Source organism: Ambystoma mexicanum, chromosome 12, assembly GCF_040938575.1.
Source record: "Ambystoma mexicanum isolate Mex_15411 chromosome 12, UKY_AmexF1_1, whole genome shotgun sequence".
Classification (NCBI taxonomy): Eukaryota; Metazoa; Chordata; class Amphibia; order Caudata; family Ambystomatidae; genus Ambystoma; species Ambystoma mexicanum.
This window is the reverse complement of record NC_090936.1, coordinates 99328502-99346574: the sequence shown is the minus strand read 5'-3', so window position 1 is coordinate 99346574 and position 18073 is coordinate 99328502. Positions and strand designations below refer to the sequence as shown.

Here is an 18073-nt window from a genome sequence, read left to right as displayed (position 1 = left end):
ATCAATGCAATACAAGATGCACAACTATAGATTGCTCCAATGTTTGCAACTTAAACCACATAAGCTATCCAAAATGTACCCGATGTGGGCCTGTTCTGCTGGAGGGGTGGGGTGGGGGGGAGGGGAGGGGAGTGGTGAAATAGGCACATACTGACATATTTGGGGGAATGTCTGCTAGCACATAACATTTGGGCAGAGGTCCTGGCCTGGATAAAAAATAGTATGGATAGGCCCCAGGCGCCCTTGCTGATCCTGTTTGGGCATAACGATTTAGATGAGCATCACTCTGGTTTGTCAAACATGGCTAGAAACGTACAACTAGCTGCAAGGTTATTGTGAGACTGACATGGTATCAAGAGAGACACAGACTAATAGTTTGCAAACCTTTATTGTAAAACTTTGTTGGGTTGGTGCAATTAATAACTGGCCCTAACCTTTCTACCTTTCCTCACCTTCCCCCAGAAGCTCAATGTCTCCAGAGCTGTGGTTCGCTCTAGGCTTGTCGCTCTTTCCTCCCTTCACCCCCGCCAACTAATCCAGAATAGGACAGCAAGACTTATCATTGGCCTCAAGCTCAGGGGCCGCATCTCTCCTGCACTTAAAATCTCTCCACTGGCTCCCAGTGACCGCAAGGATCAAATTGAAGACCCTCTGCATCATCCTCAAGGCCGTCTGGGACCTCTTTACATCCAGCTTTCCCTCCCTAAATACCTCCTGACCAGTGCCCTTCGGTCCTCTGGCTTCAACTCCCTGCAGGTCAGACGTTTCTCCAAGCAGAGGGTGGAAGATAGATTCCTTTCTGCGCCCGGCTCCTCCCTCTAGAATGGCCCTCCTTCCCTCTCCGACTTGAGCCGGATCTTCTTAAGTTTCGGAAACTTCTCAAGCCTTTACTTTTCTGCTCTTTCTTCCCTCTCCCCCTCCCGTGCTAACTCTCCCTCTGCCACTACGACTGGGGACTGGTCCCTTCAAAATCATACAGGAGCCAGACCGTCACCCCTGCATCCTTGCCAGCACTTGCCCTCAGGCTCCCTTTCCCAGACTAACCCAAATTGGTCCACCCTGCCCACTGCACTCATCCTCCCCACCTCTTCCCCCCCCTAGCACTTGCCTTCTTGCCCCACCCCTCCGAACACTTCCCTGCCCCCTTTCCTGGAGGCGCCCCACTCCTGCACTTCTCCCTCTACTCCCATCTTGTCTCGTGGCGCCTGGAAACACTTGAGTATAGGCGCCATACAAATGTCCAATAAATAAAAAATAAATAAACTCTAAGGGGGTTGTTCCCCCAAATGATATTTCCAAGGACCGTCTATGTCCGTAAATCCAAAACCAAAGTCTGTCTGTAAAGACCTATGCTTGCCCTCACTCTTGGACAAAATGTGATCTGGGGTCTTCTTAAAAAAATAAAAATAAATTAAGGGGGGGGGGGGTGTGGCTCAAAAAGAAATGCAAACCAAGACCGGCTTCAGGTAGCCTTACCATCAGGTGTGGTTCTGTCAGTTTAAAAAATAGTTCAACTCAAAAGGGTTGCCCCCAGAACCTTCAATGTAGGGCTCTTGCAGCAAATCAAAGTTCAATGTCGCTGGATGGTTTGGGGTCCATTCCCCAAGCTTCGATCCCTCCAGTTTCAAACAAAAAGACAGTTTTTGTTCGTCCTCTCAAGGGTTCCCTTCCCCAAGCGTAGGCACCTCTGGTTCACCTTGTAAGAATGTACCTTTCAACACACAGTTCCAGCATGGGGCAGTATCAGAGTCGAGAACGCCAGGCTTTTGCTCCTCCCATGCACGACCTCTCTGACCCCCCCCACCTTATTCTCAGTAGCTTTCTTCTGACACCTTTTTCCTCCGGTGCCTCTTTCACTCTGTTCTTGTTTCTTTCCACCTTTCTTTCCACTTTGCCGTGCACCCTCTTTCCACTTTAATGTGCCTCTTGCACCTCCCTTTTCTGTTTTCCGTCACTCGCACCTTTTTCCCCCCACTTTCGGGTCATTCGCATCCTCTCTTTGCTTTCCATTCTCTTTAAATTGACTATTTTTTTCTGTTTTTGCACCATTAGCACACTTTCCCGTTGCTTTTCCTCGCTTTTTTTCTGCTTATCGCGCAGCTTACATCTTTCATTGCTTCTGCTCCCGCGCCAGCCACCTGCACGCTCCTGTGTTTCGCTTTTTTACGAAACTCACCCAAGTAGCGCAGCGCTGGTGAGCAGTTCCTCGGTATATGTGGCTCGAGGTCAGGGTCTCACCACCTGCCACTCTGACACTCTGACACACCTGGGACCGGTACACGTCCCAGAGGAACAAGCATTGGCCTGGATACGGCCAGCAGGTTGCAGTCTGCCTCCATCTGGCTCCTTGAAGACACAGCTCTCTCACCACACTGCAACCCCTCTGACACAACGGGTCAGCGTCTTGGTGTCCCGCTCTCCTCCTGATCTTTCAAGCTCCTCCTGCTCCCTGGCTTGAACGATCCATCCAGCAACCCCAGCTCGCTCAACTTCTGACAGAACCACAACTTTTATACCAAACAAGAGTCAAGTGTGCATGGTTAAGGTGAAGTGCCTGACCTTGCCTGATTATTAGTGGGCCAACCTAGTGGTGAAACATAGTAGGCCTCTCACTGCCTCCCAATGGTGTTCCTATGGGTAATCTATTACTCTCACTCATCTCTTCCACGTCCCAGTACCTGTTGTAATTGGGAAGGGGGAGAAGGAATTAGATTGGAAATATCCCATAAAAGCTGAGGGAGAGTGCTTTGATGTACAATGGGGAAATGGGGAATACCATGTCTCACCTTTAGGCATTCTCGTCTCAATCCCCCATGACTCGCCACTCAGGTGATATCCTCTTGCTTGTCCACCCCCAGGGTCAGGATCCAAAAGCGTTGGTTCTTCCCATGCCACCTGAATCGTAGATAGCGGGGGGAGAGGTGGGAGAATGCTATCGGGTTTCTCACAGTAGGCATCACAATCCATTGGAAGAGAAACCTCCCAACACAGAGAATGGATTCACAAAGACAGTGAAATCTATTATATGGAAAACTTGACTGCATTGTTATTGGAAACGAATAATCACATAGATGCTGAGTGGTTGTCCTTCATATCATACTACTACAACAGATTAACGTCATAGGCAAAATGGTTTCTCGTATATGCCCAGATTAGGAAATGTAGAACAAATAAAGCTATTAGTCAATCTACCATAACACTCAACCAGAAGGTTAACCACAAGGTTAACCAAAGCCAGTCTACCCTGGTCATGGTGATTAGTCATTTTTTATGTAACCTTCAGCACATGTTATCGCCTAGTTAAGCACACAAGAGGGGGCAAGTGTAAAAAGAGGAGATTACCTGCAACTAGATGGTTTGGCATTTTGTGAACAAAAACCATTAGAAACTATAGGTTTAAAATAATGTTAGAGAAACAACATTTGGTTACTCTGTTTTGATGTCACTTGTACTGCTCTTTGTAAAGCTCAATAAAGAACCAATTTTTGTTTTAGAAAAACTGTAAAAAAAAACATCTTTGGAGATTGGGCCATGTAAGCAAAGAAGGCGGCCGGCGGCCTAAAGCTTGATGCTCCACGTGAACTTTAAACCCTCCTAATAGACAGGTTTGTAGAGGGAGGCATTCTCTGTGGCCATCAAGGTGTGCCCTACACAGGTAGGTAGAATGGAGTCTACTTTGAGTCAAGGACAGTTTGGTCAAACCCTTGGGGCTATAGTTAGGCACACATCCCAAGTGGGGCTTTTTCTGGTACCACCCATTTTTAGAACGTCCCTTAAACTTTGCAGATGCATACCCCCACTGTATGCACCAGCTGTACCCTCCCATGGTGAGGGGATGCAATGTCATGCAGGGTGACGTTTTGCTGGAGGCGAGTTGCCACTTCAACTATTTCGTACTTCACAGATTGTCCTGCCATTTCACCAAAACATTGCCCCCCCACTCCCCTCCTGCTCTTCGGTGCAGAAAATGTATAGTAAAAGTTCAGCTGGGGTTCCAGACAGGATTACCAGTGAGAATGAGTGGATTCTAGGTCTCCGTTCACTTTCATTTCTGCCCTGCGAACATGATCAAGTGGATTATTGGATTCTTCTGAGCTCAAACTTCTCTTTCACCCCTTCTCTCTTCGGACTCTGCCTACTGCAGTGGCAGCATAACAAAATGGTTGTTCCCCTGCTTTGGCACTGCATCAGTATTTTCTTTTTTAATCAAATTCCCTGTACTTCACTTCATGGATGTTTCCTACAGCATGGACGGGATCACCAAACGAAGGAGCTGGCAGGACAAAATGACGTGAATGGCTCCCGCCCATTGAAGGCAGTGCAGACCACCCTTCGCCATGGGTTGGGGATGTGGGAGGATTGGGGCAGGTGGAGCACTCACCATGATGCTGCACCTAGCAGAGCACATCTCATGCTGGATCATTTTTTATCCAGTTTGTGCCTTGACCAAGGATAATCCTCACATTAGAAAGTCCGTTCCTATAAGGGGAAATGAAAACTTATGTTAATCATACTTTTAATGGCAACAGTGTGCAGGTGGCTACCTGTCTGGATGAGACTGGAAACAAATGTGTAGGGTGAGCTTTGTCTGAAGGTTGCTACAGGGCAAACTAAAAAGGTTATACATATATGCTATTAAGGGATTGCCAACTTTTAGGATCTGACTAATGGCAAAAACATTCTCGAATAAGCTCAAGAAATGCAACTATTGGTGAGAATACTAGCTCTTCGAGGTTCGCAATAACAAATTATGAACCAACTCTACATAAACCAATTTTTGGCCTCCAAGTAAAAACAGTGCAACAAAACACTATGTTCGATCCCCATTTTTTGTATTTTGAAAGAGGCCTAAGAAGGTTGCAAATGAGGTATTCTAATTTATCTAGCTAACTGATGAAGATCTGTATGGAGTTGTCTGCTGGGTAACAACCCACTATGCCTCCAACTAGACCCCAGGTGCCCGCACTGCACCTCAACCCCCCAGCCAGAGCCAGACGGCTGAGATCACGGACCCGCCTACAGCACACCTCTAAACACCCCCTCCCTCATATTAGGAACGCACAAAGCTCCGTCCTCACTGGCAGCAGCTGATGATGACACGGAACAAACCTGCCCTACCAGACAACATTTACCAGCCGCCACTAACCCTGCCAAACCCTCAACAAACTCTGGGATCACCAAAGCTCAAGTCCTATACGTGCCCTACCATAAGACTTAATACCACTCTGAACGTGCCAGTAAGGTACTCCACTACAGTATCACATCTATACACACCACTGCATGTCTTGCCATGCAATAAACCCTTTAAGACCTTCCCGTCAGTGATGCCTAGTAAGACCATTGACTTGGCTAATCGTACCTGTGTACAGCCCGATTTTCCTATGCCCACTGCCCCTATTGACAGTAATGCTGATACGCCTGAATGTTCCTTTGCACAGCCTGACTTGCCTGTGCCCACTGCCCCTATTGGGAGTAATGTTGATATGCTTGAATGTACCTTTGCACAGCCTGACTTGCCTATGCCCACTGCCCCTATTGGGAGCAGCTCTGTATCCAGCCCCTCATATAGGGCACCCCCTGTGGCTCCCTTCAAATGTGCCCTCATCAATGCACGCTCCCTCCACGCACATACACTTGATGTTCTAGACCTTATCCTAAGCAGTGACATTGACTTTCTAATGATTACCGAAACCTGGCTGGTCGATTCCACAGGACCAGCCCTTGGTCTGGCCATTCCCCCAGGCTACAATATCTTTAGACACGACCGCCCTCTCCAGAAAGGGGGAGGGGGTAGCCCTAATTGCTAAAAACTCTATTGCCATAAGACAATTAGAAGGGGATCTTAGCCATAACTGTGACTACCTTCCACTCAAAGTTAAGGTCTCCGCGAACTCTACCATTGCAATCCATATCATCTATAGACCACCTGGGCCAGTGGCAGACTTCCAAGATGCCCCGATACATGCTCTTTCAGATATTCTAAAGAAAATATCCCAATCCATTCTCCTAGGAGACCTGAATTTGGGCTTCAATGACCCTAATGATACCCAGGCAGCCTCCCTCAGTAAAGCTTTATCCACTCTAGGGTTCACTCAGGCCATCAAAGTACCCACCCATAGCAGAGGCTGAACCCTCGACTGGGTTGCTCACCACAACTGCGCCATTAGAGCCACTGACGTTTCTCTTCATCCATGGTCTGACCACCACTCTATCAGGTTTGAAATTAAGGTCTCCAGGGACCAACTCAAACCAACTCCGCTACCTGCTGCTGTGGCAAGAAGTGCCCGGCAACTAACTAAAGAAAGGCTTACACCTTATTTGTTAGTACTGGCCCTCCAGGCCCCTGGCTCCAGTGACCCAGAAACTCTTGATGAAGTGTTTAAAACAGTCATCTGTCAGGCAGTGGATGCTATCGCCCCCCCCCTTACCTTGAAAAAGGCCAAGCGGTCCAAGCATTCCAACACCTGGTACTCCAAAGAACTATTCGACCCGAGGGCCAAGGAAAGGTTAGCGCTCTCCCATTGGAAAGCAAACCCCAATGACGCCACCAAGTCCACCTTCAAGACTATATCTAAAGAATATAAAAACTGCAATTATTAAAGCAAAAGCCACCTCGTTCAACTCTAGGATACCTAGTGCAAAATCCAACACCAAGGACATTTTTGCCATTTTCAGGGAGTTGGAAACACCCCCTATACCTCCACCAACACTCCACAAGGATGAAGATTGGTGCAACAAAATCCAAACGGATATGCTGGACAAGCTTAAGGTGCTCCAGAACAAAATCCTAGCCCATGAACAAGCCCTTAGTCACCAGATATCTCAATTCCAGACCAGTGCTAGCAGCGTTTCCCCCTCATTTGAGTTCAAGGACATGAGCGAACAATAGGTTATCACTCTCCTCAAATCAATTAAACAATCAGCCTGCAAGGGGGATGCCTGCCCAGCTCAACTTATTAAAAAATGTGCCCTCCCCCTTGCCCCCTTCCTCCCAGCGTTCATTAATGCTTCCTTCAAATCTGGCCATGTCCCCACTAGTCTTAAGGAAGCATGGGTTCGCCCTCTCCTTAAAAAGCCGACCCTTAACCCGACTGTCCCAGGAAACTATAGACCCATCACGACAGTCCCCTTCCTTCTAAAAATTCTGGACAAGGCAGCCTGTCTGCAAATCCAAATGTTCTTGGAGGCAAATAACGTGCTTGGCCTTAGGCAGGCGGGATTCCGTCCAGTGCACGGCACCGAAACTGCCCTCCTAGACCTAAAAAATCAAATGGATGATTTGAGAGACGCAGACAAATCCGCTCTCCTTCTGCTCCTTGATTCATCAGCAGCATTTGACCTAGTGGATCACAATACCCTCTGTCACCACCTGTCCACTGCTGCCAACTTCTCCACTACGGCCATTGCTTGGATCACCTCGTTTCTTCAGGAAAGGGTTATGAAAGTCTTTTCTGACTCAGCCTGTGCCCACCCAAGCTTCATCAAATGTGGTGTCCCACAGGGTTCCTGCATTTCTCCCACCCTCTATAACCTGTTTACAACCAACTATGCTGATGACACACAGGTTCTCATCCCACTCACAGGAGACTATGAAGCCGATTTGGCCACCCTTGAGTACATCTATTTCACTATCCAAACTTGGATGGCCGAGAACTGGTTATGCCTTAATGGGGATAAAACCGAGCTTCTGATAATAGGATCACCAGCCACGCTCAAGAAAATGGACAAACAATACAGCTCCTTTACAATTGACCACTCGTCAATCCCAGTATCACAAGCTGTAAAGACCTTGGGTGGCGTAACTGGAGGGACTGCTCAAAGTTAGTGGTAGGACTTAGGAGCTGTAGAGATTGGAAACAAAGGGGTGGCGTCCTGCCACGTATATTTGCATACAATAATCTTTTATTTTTAATTACTGTGAGACTTTTCTTATTTCACATATTACATATCCTAGAAACTGTTAAGTTGTGCTGTCTGCAGTACAGAGGTACAAGAGAATGATACAGAAAAACACATGTGACTCTTAGCTTGTTTATTCAGCTAATATCACAAAGTATAAAAAAATTGGAAATGAATTACCCATGATATTACGATAGTTTTTTAGAACAACACTTTTCTAGCAATTTAGTGTACATATAAAAGTGGGAGTCTGTATACAGTAGAATAAAGCCACAATGCAGAACTCTCATAGCATGAACTTGAAGGTGCCTAAAGAGCTTAGTACATAAAGTCAGTGCAATAAACATATATAGTAGGGCACAAACAGTATCACATTTGTAGACATCACTTTTTTACAAACATCATCCCAATACTGATTTCAAATAGTATATTGGATGTCTTTCAAAGAGGAGAAAACCAAGTCTTTGGTCTACGTCAAGATGTTTATCAGATGTTTTTTGTAGGGACGGGCTTGCTGGCCTGGATGTAATGAGGGTCCCAGGACGTTTCGGCGTCAAAAATAGCCTTCTTCAAGGGTTTAGACCCAGTCTCCCTGTCAAACGAGAATAGAGTAAGGACGTAATTAGTGTTCCAAGAACACTCTGGTGTTGTCATAAAAACCAGGATACTGGTATGTGTCAAAACGATTTTTTTTTTTAAAAAACTCGGGGTTAACCCCTGGACATAAAGAATTTTGAACTGCTAATATTCAAATGTCGGGCTTGTACTGACTCATACACTGACCTGAAAGGGTTGGCTTAAAGGAGGTGGAAGTGGTTAGTAGCCCTCCGTGAGTAATGGCGTGGGTCCCAGTGTACTTGGTACCATTTGAGCCTGGAACATGTGTCTAGGGACAAAGAAAGGGTTGACACACAGGAAATGAGCTTTGTAAATACTTGGGTACTTATAGTAAACACAAGTAAGCACCTAAAGTGGCTGGAAGGACCACAGGGGGTCAGGGTAAATAGAAGTTACCTGTTCCTGTGCTGGGTGTATTGAAGGACCCGGCAACTTGAGGCTGGAAGCGGCGGGAAACCCCGGTCTGTATTCTAGCGGGGGCACCCGTCTGATGCTGCAGTCAAAAAGATGCAGAATATACGTTTCTATTCTGTGGAAAAGGGAAGAAGACTTAAAACATGCCGTGGAGGGCGGCGGGGGTTGTTTGGGCGGTTAGGTTGGTTTTTGGGTGGGGGGTTATTTGGGTTACAGATAAACGGAGACTCTGTATGCCACTCAAGCCATTACCTTTGGAAATTTGGCTGTTGACAGCGGCGGTCTGCTCGAGTGGGATCGAGCGCGAACTAAGCAGCGTCAGGATCCCGTTGCAGCTCGATATGTAATGCTCAGTGCTGCGTATAAGGCTTAAACTGGACTGTGCAGCTGTACTCCCTGCGCAAGCGCAGGGGTGCGGCACTGAGCCTCGTCGACTTCTGCGCATGAGTGTAATGGAGACAGGGCTCTGCAGTATGCTCGCTAATGTGTGCGAGGGAGCGCCATCCGGGCGCTTATACGGGCGCATGCGTGGTTGTGTAGTGGACTCGTAAATGCGCATGGGCCCTTTGTCATGTTGGTATAGTGGTATAAAGTTGCCTAAGCACAATGTACAATTTGTTAATATTATCCGAAAAAAGCGCCAGACCGTTCTAACAAGATGGCGCGGGCCTAGGGCTATTAAACACAAAAGGCAGTTTAATTTAGAGCATAAGAGAGACATTTTTGCAGATGTATTCAAAAATCTTAGGTTCTGTAAATTAATATACTGTATATATTAAAACAGCATTAAAAACTAAAAAGCCAAGGTTCACATTTTTCTGTTTGCATATTTTTCTTTGCATCATCTTCATATATACATTGGTCGAAAGCAATGGTGTATATAAGCAGAGGAAAGAGAGAGAGAAGTGCATGTGCATGCCCTGGAGACCTCGGCAAGTTGCTAATAGATACAGAGTGATATTAAGCTTGACAGTTTACGGTTGTCCTATTCTGTTTAGGGTGTTTTTATTATACAATTGTTAAAAGAAATCGTGTATTGGAGCAGACAGGGTATATAACAAGAAGAAGAGGTACAAATATATCAGTATACACCCTGGAAAGGTAAATGCCATGTCAAACTGCTCATAGATACAGAAGTGGAATCTACAGATGACTGGTATAGAAAATGTAACCAGCATGTGGGTCTAAAAAACCTTTTATTGGAAGTGCTGAGAGATAGAGCATGGCCTCCGCTCTACTACGATGTTCTGGTACAATGTTTGGCACCTGGTTCTGGAAGGGGAACTTGTGTTGATATCTACAGATCCAATGTGACCTGGAATAGAGACATTGTAGCAGGAGAGTGGAGTGCTCAGCTGAAAGTGGTGGGAGTTGCCTCGTTCAAGCCATTGGTGATGGATTTTAGTTTAAAAATCCACCAGGCTTCCTTATGATTAAGGGCGTTTGTAATGTTGGTGTTGTTAGAGATGATGTCAACCACCCACCATTTCATGTCATCAACTCCATGCTGAAATTCCAAGTAGTGTGAGACCAAGGGTGCTGTATGGGTTTTACATCGTATCCGGGATCTATGTTCCCCTATTCGTTTGTTTACTTGTCTTTTCGTCTGTCCCACATATCTCAAACCACAAGGGCACTCAATAACGTAGATCACATTAGGAGTTTTACAGTTAGAGAAGTGTTTTAGTTTCCAGTCCTGTTGTTTGATTTTAAATGAAGTAGTTTTTTTAGTTAGTTTACATACACTGCACGTTCCACAGGGGTGGTGTCCTACAATTTCACGGAGACTCCAGAGTTCTGATCTTTGTGGTTTTTTGTTGAGCCTGGCATGAGTAAGTATATCTTTCAAATTTTTTCCCCGTTTCAACGCCATACGTGGCAGGGGTTCATCTGGAAGACAGATCTGTATAAGTGGCCAAAATTTCTTAATAGTTGCTTTGAGATGAGTGGTATTCGGACAAAAAGTAGATACACAGGTGATTTGTTGCTCGACTTCCGAGTTGCGTATTTTTGGCATCAGGAGGGTTTCCCGCGGGATGTATTGTGCTCTTTTTCTGGTATTTTTAACTAGTTTATTGGGGTACCCCCTGTTTCGTAGTTTAATCTGCAGAGAGATCGCATTTTCTTTATAGTGTTGTAATTCAGTGCAGTTGCGCCTTATTCTTAGAAATTGCCCAAATGGTAAATTGTTCCGTAGGTTATTGGGATGGAAGCTCCTATAATGAAGAAGGGTGTTTCGGTCCGTTTCTTTTTGAAACAGGGAGCACAAAAGTTTATTCTCTTTAACTGAGATAGTTAAGTCCAGAAAGTTGATATCTCTGTTGCTTCTTTCTAGAGAGAATTGAATCTCACTGGTTTGGCTATTAATCCACTCCAGAAAGTTTTCTAGGGCTGTTTCATCACCCCTCCAAATAAAGATGATATCATCGATATATCGGAACCATCGTGAGATTTTCTCATGGAAAGGGTTATTAGTGTTGAAAATAAGTTGCTGTTCATATTCTGACATAAAGATGACTGCCAGGCTGGGTGCAAAAGCCGCACCCATAGCAGTGCCGCTTATTTGGAGATAAAATATTTCATCGAATGTAAAAAAGTTGTTGCGGAGTGCCAATTCAAGAAGCTCTACAATGAAATTGGTGGGTACTCGGGTTTGTTTCATATTATGTGTCAGATGTTGTCTTATACATTCAACGGCGGAATCTTGCGGAATGCTTGTGTACAGGCTGGCAATATCCATGGTGACTAATAGTTCATCCATTGGTTGAAAGGGCTGATTTTCAAAAAGTGCAATGGTGGCCATCGTGTCTCGTAAATATGTAGGTGTCTCTTGGCTCAGAGGTTTCAAAAAGTAGTCCACAAATTTGCAAATTGGTTCGAGGATGGAACCACATCCGGATACGATGGGTCTTCCTGGTGGTTGATGTTGATCCTTATGTATTTTGGGGAGTGCGTAGAAGGCAGGTATTCTACCTTCTGATGTAGTGAGGAACATTTCCTCTTTTTCACTGATCCATCCATGTTCCGAGGCAAAAGTCACAATTTCTTGAATTTTAGACTTAATTTCCACTGTGGGATCTTTCTTCAATTTCTTGTAATTGGCTGGGACATCCAAGAGACATTTGACCATGTTTTTATATTGGTCTATGTTTTGAATGACTATGCCCCCTCCTTTATCAGCTGTTTTTATCACAATTTGTTTGTTTGTGGAAAGATCTTTCAATGCCTTGTACTCGTCCACTGATAGGTTTCTCCTTTTGTCGTCTTGTTTATCCTGGAGTTTTCTCATCTCATTCCTGATGCACTTTTCAAAGGTTATTATAGAGGGTGATACTTCGTTCTCACTGGGATTGAAGTTAGAGGGGACACGTAGTCCTGAATCTTCCTCCCTTACTAGAGGCTCCTTATCTCTGAAATAGAATTTACGTCTTACTGTTCTGAAGAATGTGGACAATTCTTGATCCAAATTGAACCAATTGGTCTTGTTCGAGGGGACAAAAGAAAGACCTTTGGCCAGGACCGCAGTCTCACTTCTGGTAAGTTCTATTCCTGATAAGTTAAAGATTGGGATGCTTTCTAATGTCTCCATTGGTTGCGTCGTCTCCGCATTGGGGGGCCCCACTGTTGATAGTTGTATGGGTAGAAAGGTATGTTCATTGGTGGTGGTGGGCCCCAGTAACGGCCTCTGGGGCCCCCCCGGCCTAAAAAAGGAACCTGGGGGGGTGATGTTGGTAAGGATTGTCCTCCAAGTGGTTGTCTTCCTATGTTTTGAGATGACCCATTTGAGGAGCCTGAACTAGACGTCTCAGAAAATGTAACCCGTTTTCTTCGTCCTCTACTTGGGCCTGTTTGGCTATTCACTCTTTCTTTCTCTTTCTTTTCTTTATAATCAGGTGCTAAATAAGGATACACGTTTTCAATCTTGAAGTTTTGAATGTCTTTGGCCAATTTCTTATGCTTTTTTTCCAATGTTGTGGCCATAAATTGATCGAACCCTGAATTGATCTCCTTCAACTTGTCTCGGGCATTTTGTAAATCTTCATTAGTGAGGAATTTTTCTTCTTCAGCTGCCAATTCGATTTGAATTTTTGCATGGATTCTTTTTGCTGTACTAATAGTTAATACCATTAGGTCTCTTGAACATTTGGTTGAGATTTTGCTGAAGTCGGTCATATATTCTTTGTCTCCAAGAAAAAGTGCTGGTTCATTACGGACTATCAGTCCAAGTGGGACCATATTTACCCGTAAATATTCTCTCAAGAGGTGACCATGAACCTCTGTGCGGAAGCATTTCTTTTTAAGTTTGAGTAGGTCATCGCCAGATGCTGTGGCGGCAATATGTTGTTGGGCTCCATCCAAATTAAACAGAGTGGGGCCCTGAATAATGTCTGCTGTTTCTTCTTCCGAAAAACTAAGGATGTGTTCCATGATGAAATCAAGGCTAAAGGTAAGGTGGGGAAGGGGGGGTTCGGGGGGGTCAGTGTATAAAATAGTTGCAAGCTGGGGGCAGGCAATGGCCTGAAAGGGAGTCAGACTAATGGCTCAAGTGAGGACTAGTCAGGGTGTCCCTATTATAGCTGCTGCTATATCTAAAGTTGCGTAACTGGAGGGACTGCTCAAAGTTAGTGGTAGGACTTAGGAGCTGTAGAGATTGGAAACAAAGGGGTGGCGTCCTGCCACGTATATTTGCATACAGTAATCTTTTATTTTTAATTACTGTGAGACTTTTCTTATTTCACATATTACATATCCTAGAAACTGTGAAGTTGTGCTGTCTGCAGTACAGAGGTACAAGAGAATGATACAGAAAAACACATGTGACTCTTAGCTTGTTTATTCAGCTAATATCACAAAGTATAAAAAAATTGGAAATGAATTACCCATGATATTACGATAGTTTTTTAGAACAACACTTTTCTAGCAATTTAGTGTACATATAAAAGTGGGAGTCTGTATACAGTAGAATAAAGCCACAATGCAGAACTCTCATAGCATGAACTTGAAGGTGCCTAAAGAGCTTAGTACATAAAGTCAGTGCAATAAACATATATAGTAGGGCACAAACAGTATCACATTTGTAGACATCACTTTTTTACAAACATCATCCCAATACTGATTTCAAATAGTATATTGGATGTCTTTCAAAGAGGAGAAAACCAAGTCTTTGGTCTACGTCAAGATGTTTATCAGATGTTTTTTGTAGGGACGGGCTTGCTGGCCTGGATGTAATGAGGGTCCCAGGACGTTTCGGCGTCAAAAATAGCCTTCTTCAAGGGTTTAGACCCAGTCTCCCTGTCAAACGAGAATAGAGTAAGGACGTAATTAGTGTTCCAAGAACACTCTGGTGTTGTCATAAAAACCAGGATACTGGTATGTGTCAAAACGATTTTTTTAAAAAACTCGGGGTTAACCCCTGGACATAAAGAATTTTGAACTGCTAATATTCAAATGTCGGGCTTGTACTGACTCATACACTGACCTGAAAGGGTTGGCTTAAAGGAGGTGGAAGTGGTTAGTAGCCCTCCGTGAGTAATGGCGTGGGTCCCAGTGTACTTGGTACCATTTGAGCCTGGAACATGTGTCTAGGGAAAGAGAAGGGACAAAGAAAGGGTTGACACACAGGAAATGAGCTTTGTAAATACTTGGGTACTTATAGTAAACACAAGTAAGCACCTAAAGTGGCTGGAAGGACCACAGGGGGTCAGGGTAAATAGAAGTTACCTGTTCCTGTGCTGGGTGTATTGAAGGACCCGGCAACTTGAGGCTGGAAGAGGCGGGAAACCCCGGTCTGTATTCTAGCGGGGGCACCCGTCTGATGCTGCAGTCAAAAAGATGCAGAATATACGTTTCTATTCTGTGGAAAAGGGAAGAAGACTTAAAACATGCCGTGGAGGGAGGGAGGGGGGGGGGGGGGGCGGCGGGGGTTGTTTGGGCGGTTAGGTTGGTTTTTGGGTGGGGGGTTATTTGGGTTACAGATAAACGGAGACTCTGTATGCCACTCAAGCCAGGACTACGTGTCCCCTCTAACTTCAATCCCAGTGAGAACGAAGTATCACCCTCTATAATAACCTTTGAAAAGTGCATCAGGAATGAGATGAGAAAACTCCAGGATAAACAAGACGACAAAAGGAGAAACCTATCAGTGGACGAGTACAAGGCATTGAAAGATCTTTCCACAAACAAACAAATTGTGATAAAAACAGCTGATAAAGGAGGGGGCATAGTCATTCAAAACATAGACCAATATAAAAACATGGTCAAATGTCTCTTGGATGTCCCAGCCAATTACAAGAAATTGAAGAAAGATCCCACAGTGGAAATTAAGTCTAAAATTCAAGAAATTGTGACTTTTGCCTCGGAACATGGATGGATCAGTGAAAAAGAGGAAATGTTCCTCACTACATCAGAAGGTAGAATACCTGCCTTCTACGCACTCCCCAAAATACATAAGGATCAACATCAACCACCAGGAAGACCCATCGTATCCGGATGTGGTTCCATCCTCGAACCAATTTGCAAATTTGTGGACTACTTTTTGAAACCTCTGAGCCAAGAGACACCTACATATTTACGAGACACGATGGCCACCATTGCACTTTTTGAAAATCAGCCCTTTCAACCAATGGATGAACTATTAGTCACCATGGATATTGCCAGCCTGTACACAAGCATTCCGCAAGATTCCGCCGTTGAATGTATAAGACAACATCTGACACATAATATGAAACAAACCCGAGTACCCACCAATTCCATTGTAGAGCTTCTTGAATTGGCACTCCGCAACAACTTTTTTACATTCGATGAAATATTTTATCTCCAAATAAGCGGCACTGCTATGGGTGCGGCTTTTGCACCCAGCCTGGCAGTCATCTTTATGTCAGAATATGAACAGCAACTTATTTTCAACACTAATAACCCTTTCCATGAGAAAATCTCACGATGGTTCCGATATATCGATGATATCATCTTTATTTGGAGGGGTGATGAAACAGCCCTAGAAAACTTTCTGGAGTGGATTAATAGCCAAACCAGTGAGATTCAATTCTCTCTAGAAAGAAGCAACAGAGATATCAACTTTCTGGACTTAACTATCTCAGTTAAAGAGAATAAACTTTTGTGCTCCCTGTTTCAAAAAGAAACGGACCGAAACACCCTTCTTCATTATAGGAGCTTCCATCCCAATAACCTACGGAACAATTTACCATTTGGGCAATTTCTAAGAATAAGGCGCAACTGCACTGAATTACAACACTATAAAGAAAATGCGATCTCTCTGCAGATTAAACTACGAAACAGGGGGTACCCCAATAAACTAGTTAAAAATACCAGAAAAAGAGCACAATACATCCCGCGGGAAACCCTCCTGATGCCAAAAATACGCAACTCGGAAGTCGAGCAACAAATCACCTGTGTATCTACTTTTTGTCCGAATACCACTCATCTCAAAGCAACTATTAAGAAATTTTGGCCACTTATACAGATCTGTCTTCCAGATGAACCCCTGCCACGTATGGCGTTGAAACGGGGAAAAAATTTGAAAGATATACTTACTCATGCCAGGCTCAACAAAAAACCACAAAGATCAGAACTCTGGAGTCTCCGTGAAATTGTAGGACACCACCCCTGTGGAACGTGCAGTGTATGTAAACTAACTAAAAAAACTACTTCATTTAAAATCGAACAACAGGACTGGAAACTAAAACACTTCTCTAACTGTAAAACTCCTAATGTGATCTACGTTATTGAGTGCCCTTGTGGTTTGAGATATGTGGGACAGACGAAAAGACAAGTAAACAAACGAATAGGGGAACATAGATCCCGGATACGATGTAAAACCCATACAGCACCCTTGGTCTCACACTACTTGGAATTTCAGCATGGAGTTGATGACATGAAATGGTGGGTGGTTGACATCATCTCTAACAACACCAACATTACAAACGCCCTTAATCATAAGGAAGCCTGGTGGATTTTTAAACTAAAATCCATCACCAATGGCTTGAACGAGGCAACTCCCACCACTTTCAGCTGAGCACTCCACTCTCCTGCTACAATGTCTCTATTCCAGGTCACATTGGATCTGTAGATATCAACACAAGTTCCCCTTCCAGAACCAGGTGCCAAACATTGTACCAGAACATCGTAGTAGAGCGGAGGCCATGCTCTATCTCTCAGCACTTCCAATAAAAGGTTTTTTAGACCCACATGCTGGTTACATTTTCTATACCAGTCATCTGTAGATTCCACTTCTGTATCTATGAGCAGTTTGACATGGCATTTACCTTTCCAGGGTGTATACTGATATATTTGTACCTCTTCTTCTTGTTATATACCCTGTCTGCTCCAATACACGATTTCTTTTAACAATTGTATAATAAAAACACCCTAAACAGAATAGGACAACCGTAAACTGTCAAGCTTAATATCACTCTGTATCTATTAGCAACTTGCCGAGGTCTCCAGGGCATGCACATGCACTTCTCTCTCTCTTTCCTCTGCTTATATACACCATTGCTTTCGACCAATGTATATATGAAGATGATGCAAAGAAAAATATGCAAACAGAAAAATGTGAACCTTGGCTTTTTAGTTTTTAATGCTGTTTTAATATATACAGTATATTAATTTACAGAACCTAAGATTTTTGAATACATCTGCAAAAATGTCTCTCTTATGCTCTAAATTAAACTGCCTTTTGTGTTTAGTAGCCCTAGGCCCGCGCCATCTTGTTAGAACGGTCTGGCGCTTTTTTCGGATAATATTAACAAATTGTACATTGTGCTTAGGCAACTTTATACCACTATACCAACATGACAAAGGGCCCATGCGCATTTACGAGTCCACTACACAACCACGCATGCGCCCGTATAAGCGCCCGGATGGCGCTCCCTCGCACACATTAGCGAGCATACTGCAGAGCCCCGTCTCCATTACACGCATGCGCAGAAGTCGACGAGGCTCAGTGCCGCACCCCTGCGCTTGCGCAGGGAGTACAGCTGCACAGTCCAGTTTAAGCCTTATACGCAGCACTGAGCATTACATATCGAGCTGCAACGGGATCCTGACGCTGCTTAGTTCGCGCTCGATCCCACTCGAGCAGACCGCCGCTGTCAACAGCCAAATTTCCAAAGGTAATGGCTTG

At 44.5% G+C, this 18073-nt stretch overlaps 1 protein-coding gene across 6 annotated transcripts in view; it reads right to left on the bottom strand.

Annotated features, from left to right (window-relative positions):
- The window catches only part of STK38L (serine/threonine kinase 38 like), a 419201-nt gene that overhangs the window by 318416 nt on the left and 82712 nt on the right, over positions 1–18073 (bottom strand). The window contains exons 3-6 of one of the 6 annotated variants that reach the window (XR_011281744.1): positions 14653–14785; positions 14411–14513; positions 8683–14223; positions 8018–8491 (exon numbers count right to left, since the gene is read on the bottom strand). The exons of 2 other annotated variants lie outside the window; for them this stretch is intronic. Coding sequence is in view for 3 of the 4 variants with exons in the window: in XM_069628092.1 (XP_069484193.1) it covers positions 10283–12520 (2238 nt within the window). In the remaining variant the exon portion in view is untranslated. Of the gene's footprint in view, positions 1–8017; positions 14224–14410; positions 14514–14652; positions 14786–18073 lie in introns of those variants that run through there. 3 more of the 6 variants (XM_069628092.1, XM_069628093.1, XM_069628094.1) reach the window with 3 other exon arrangements.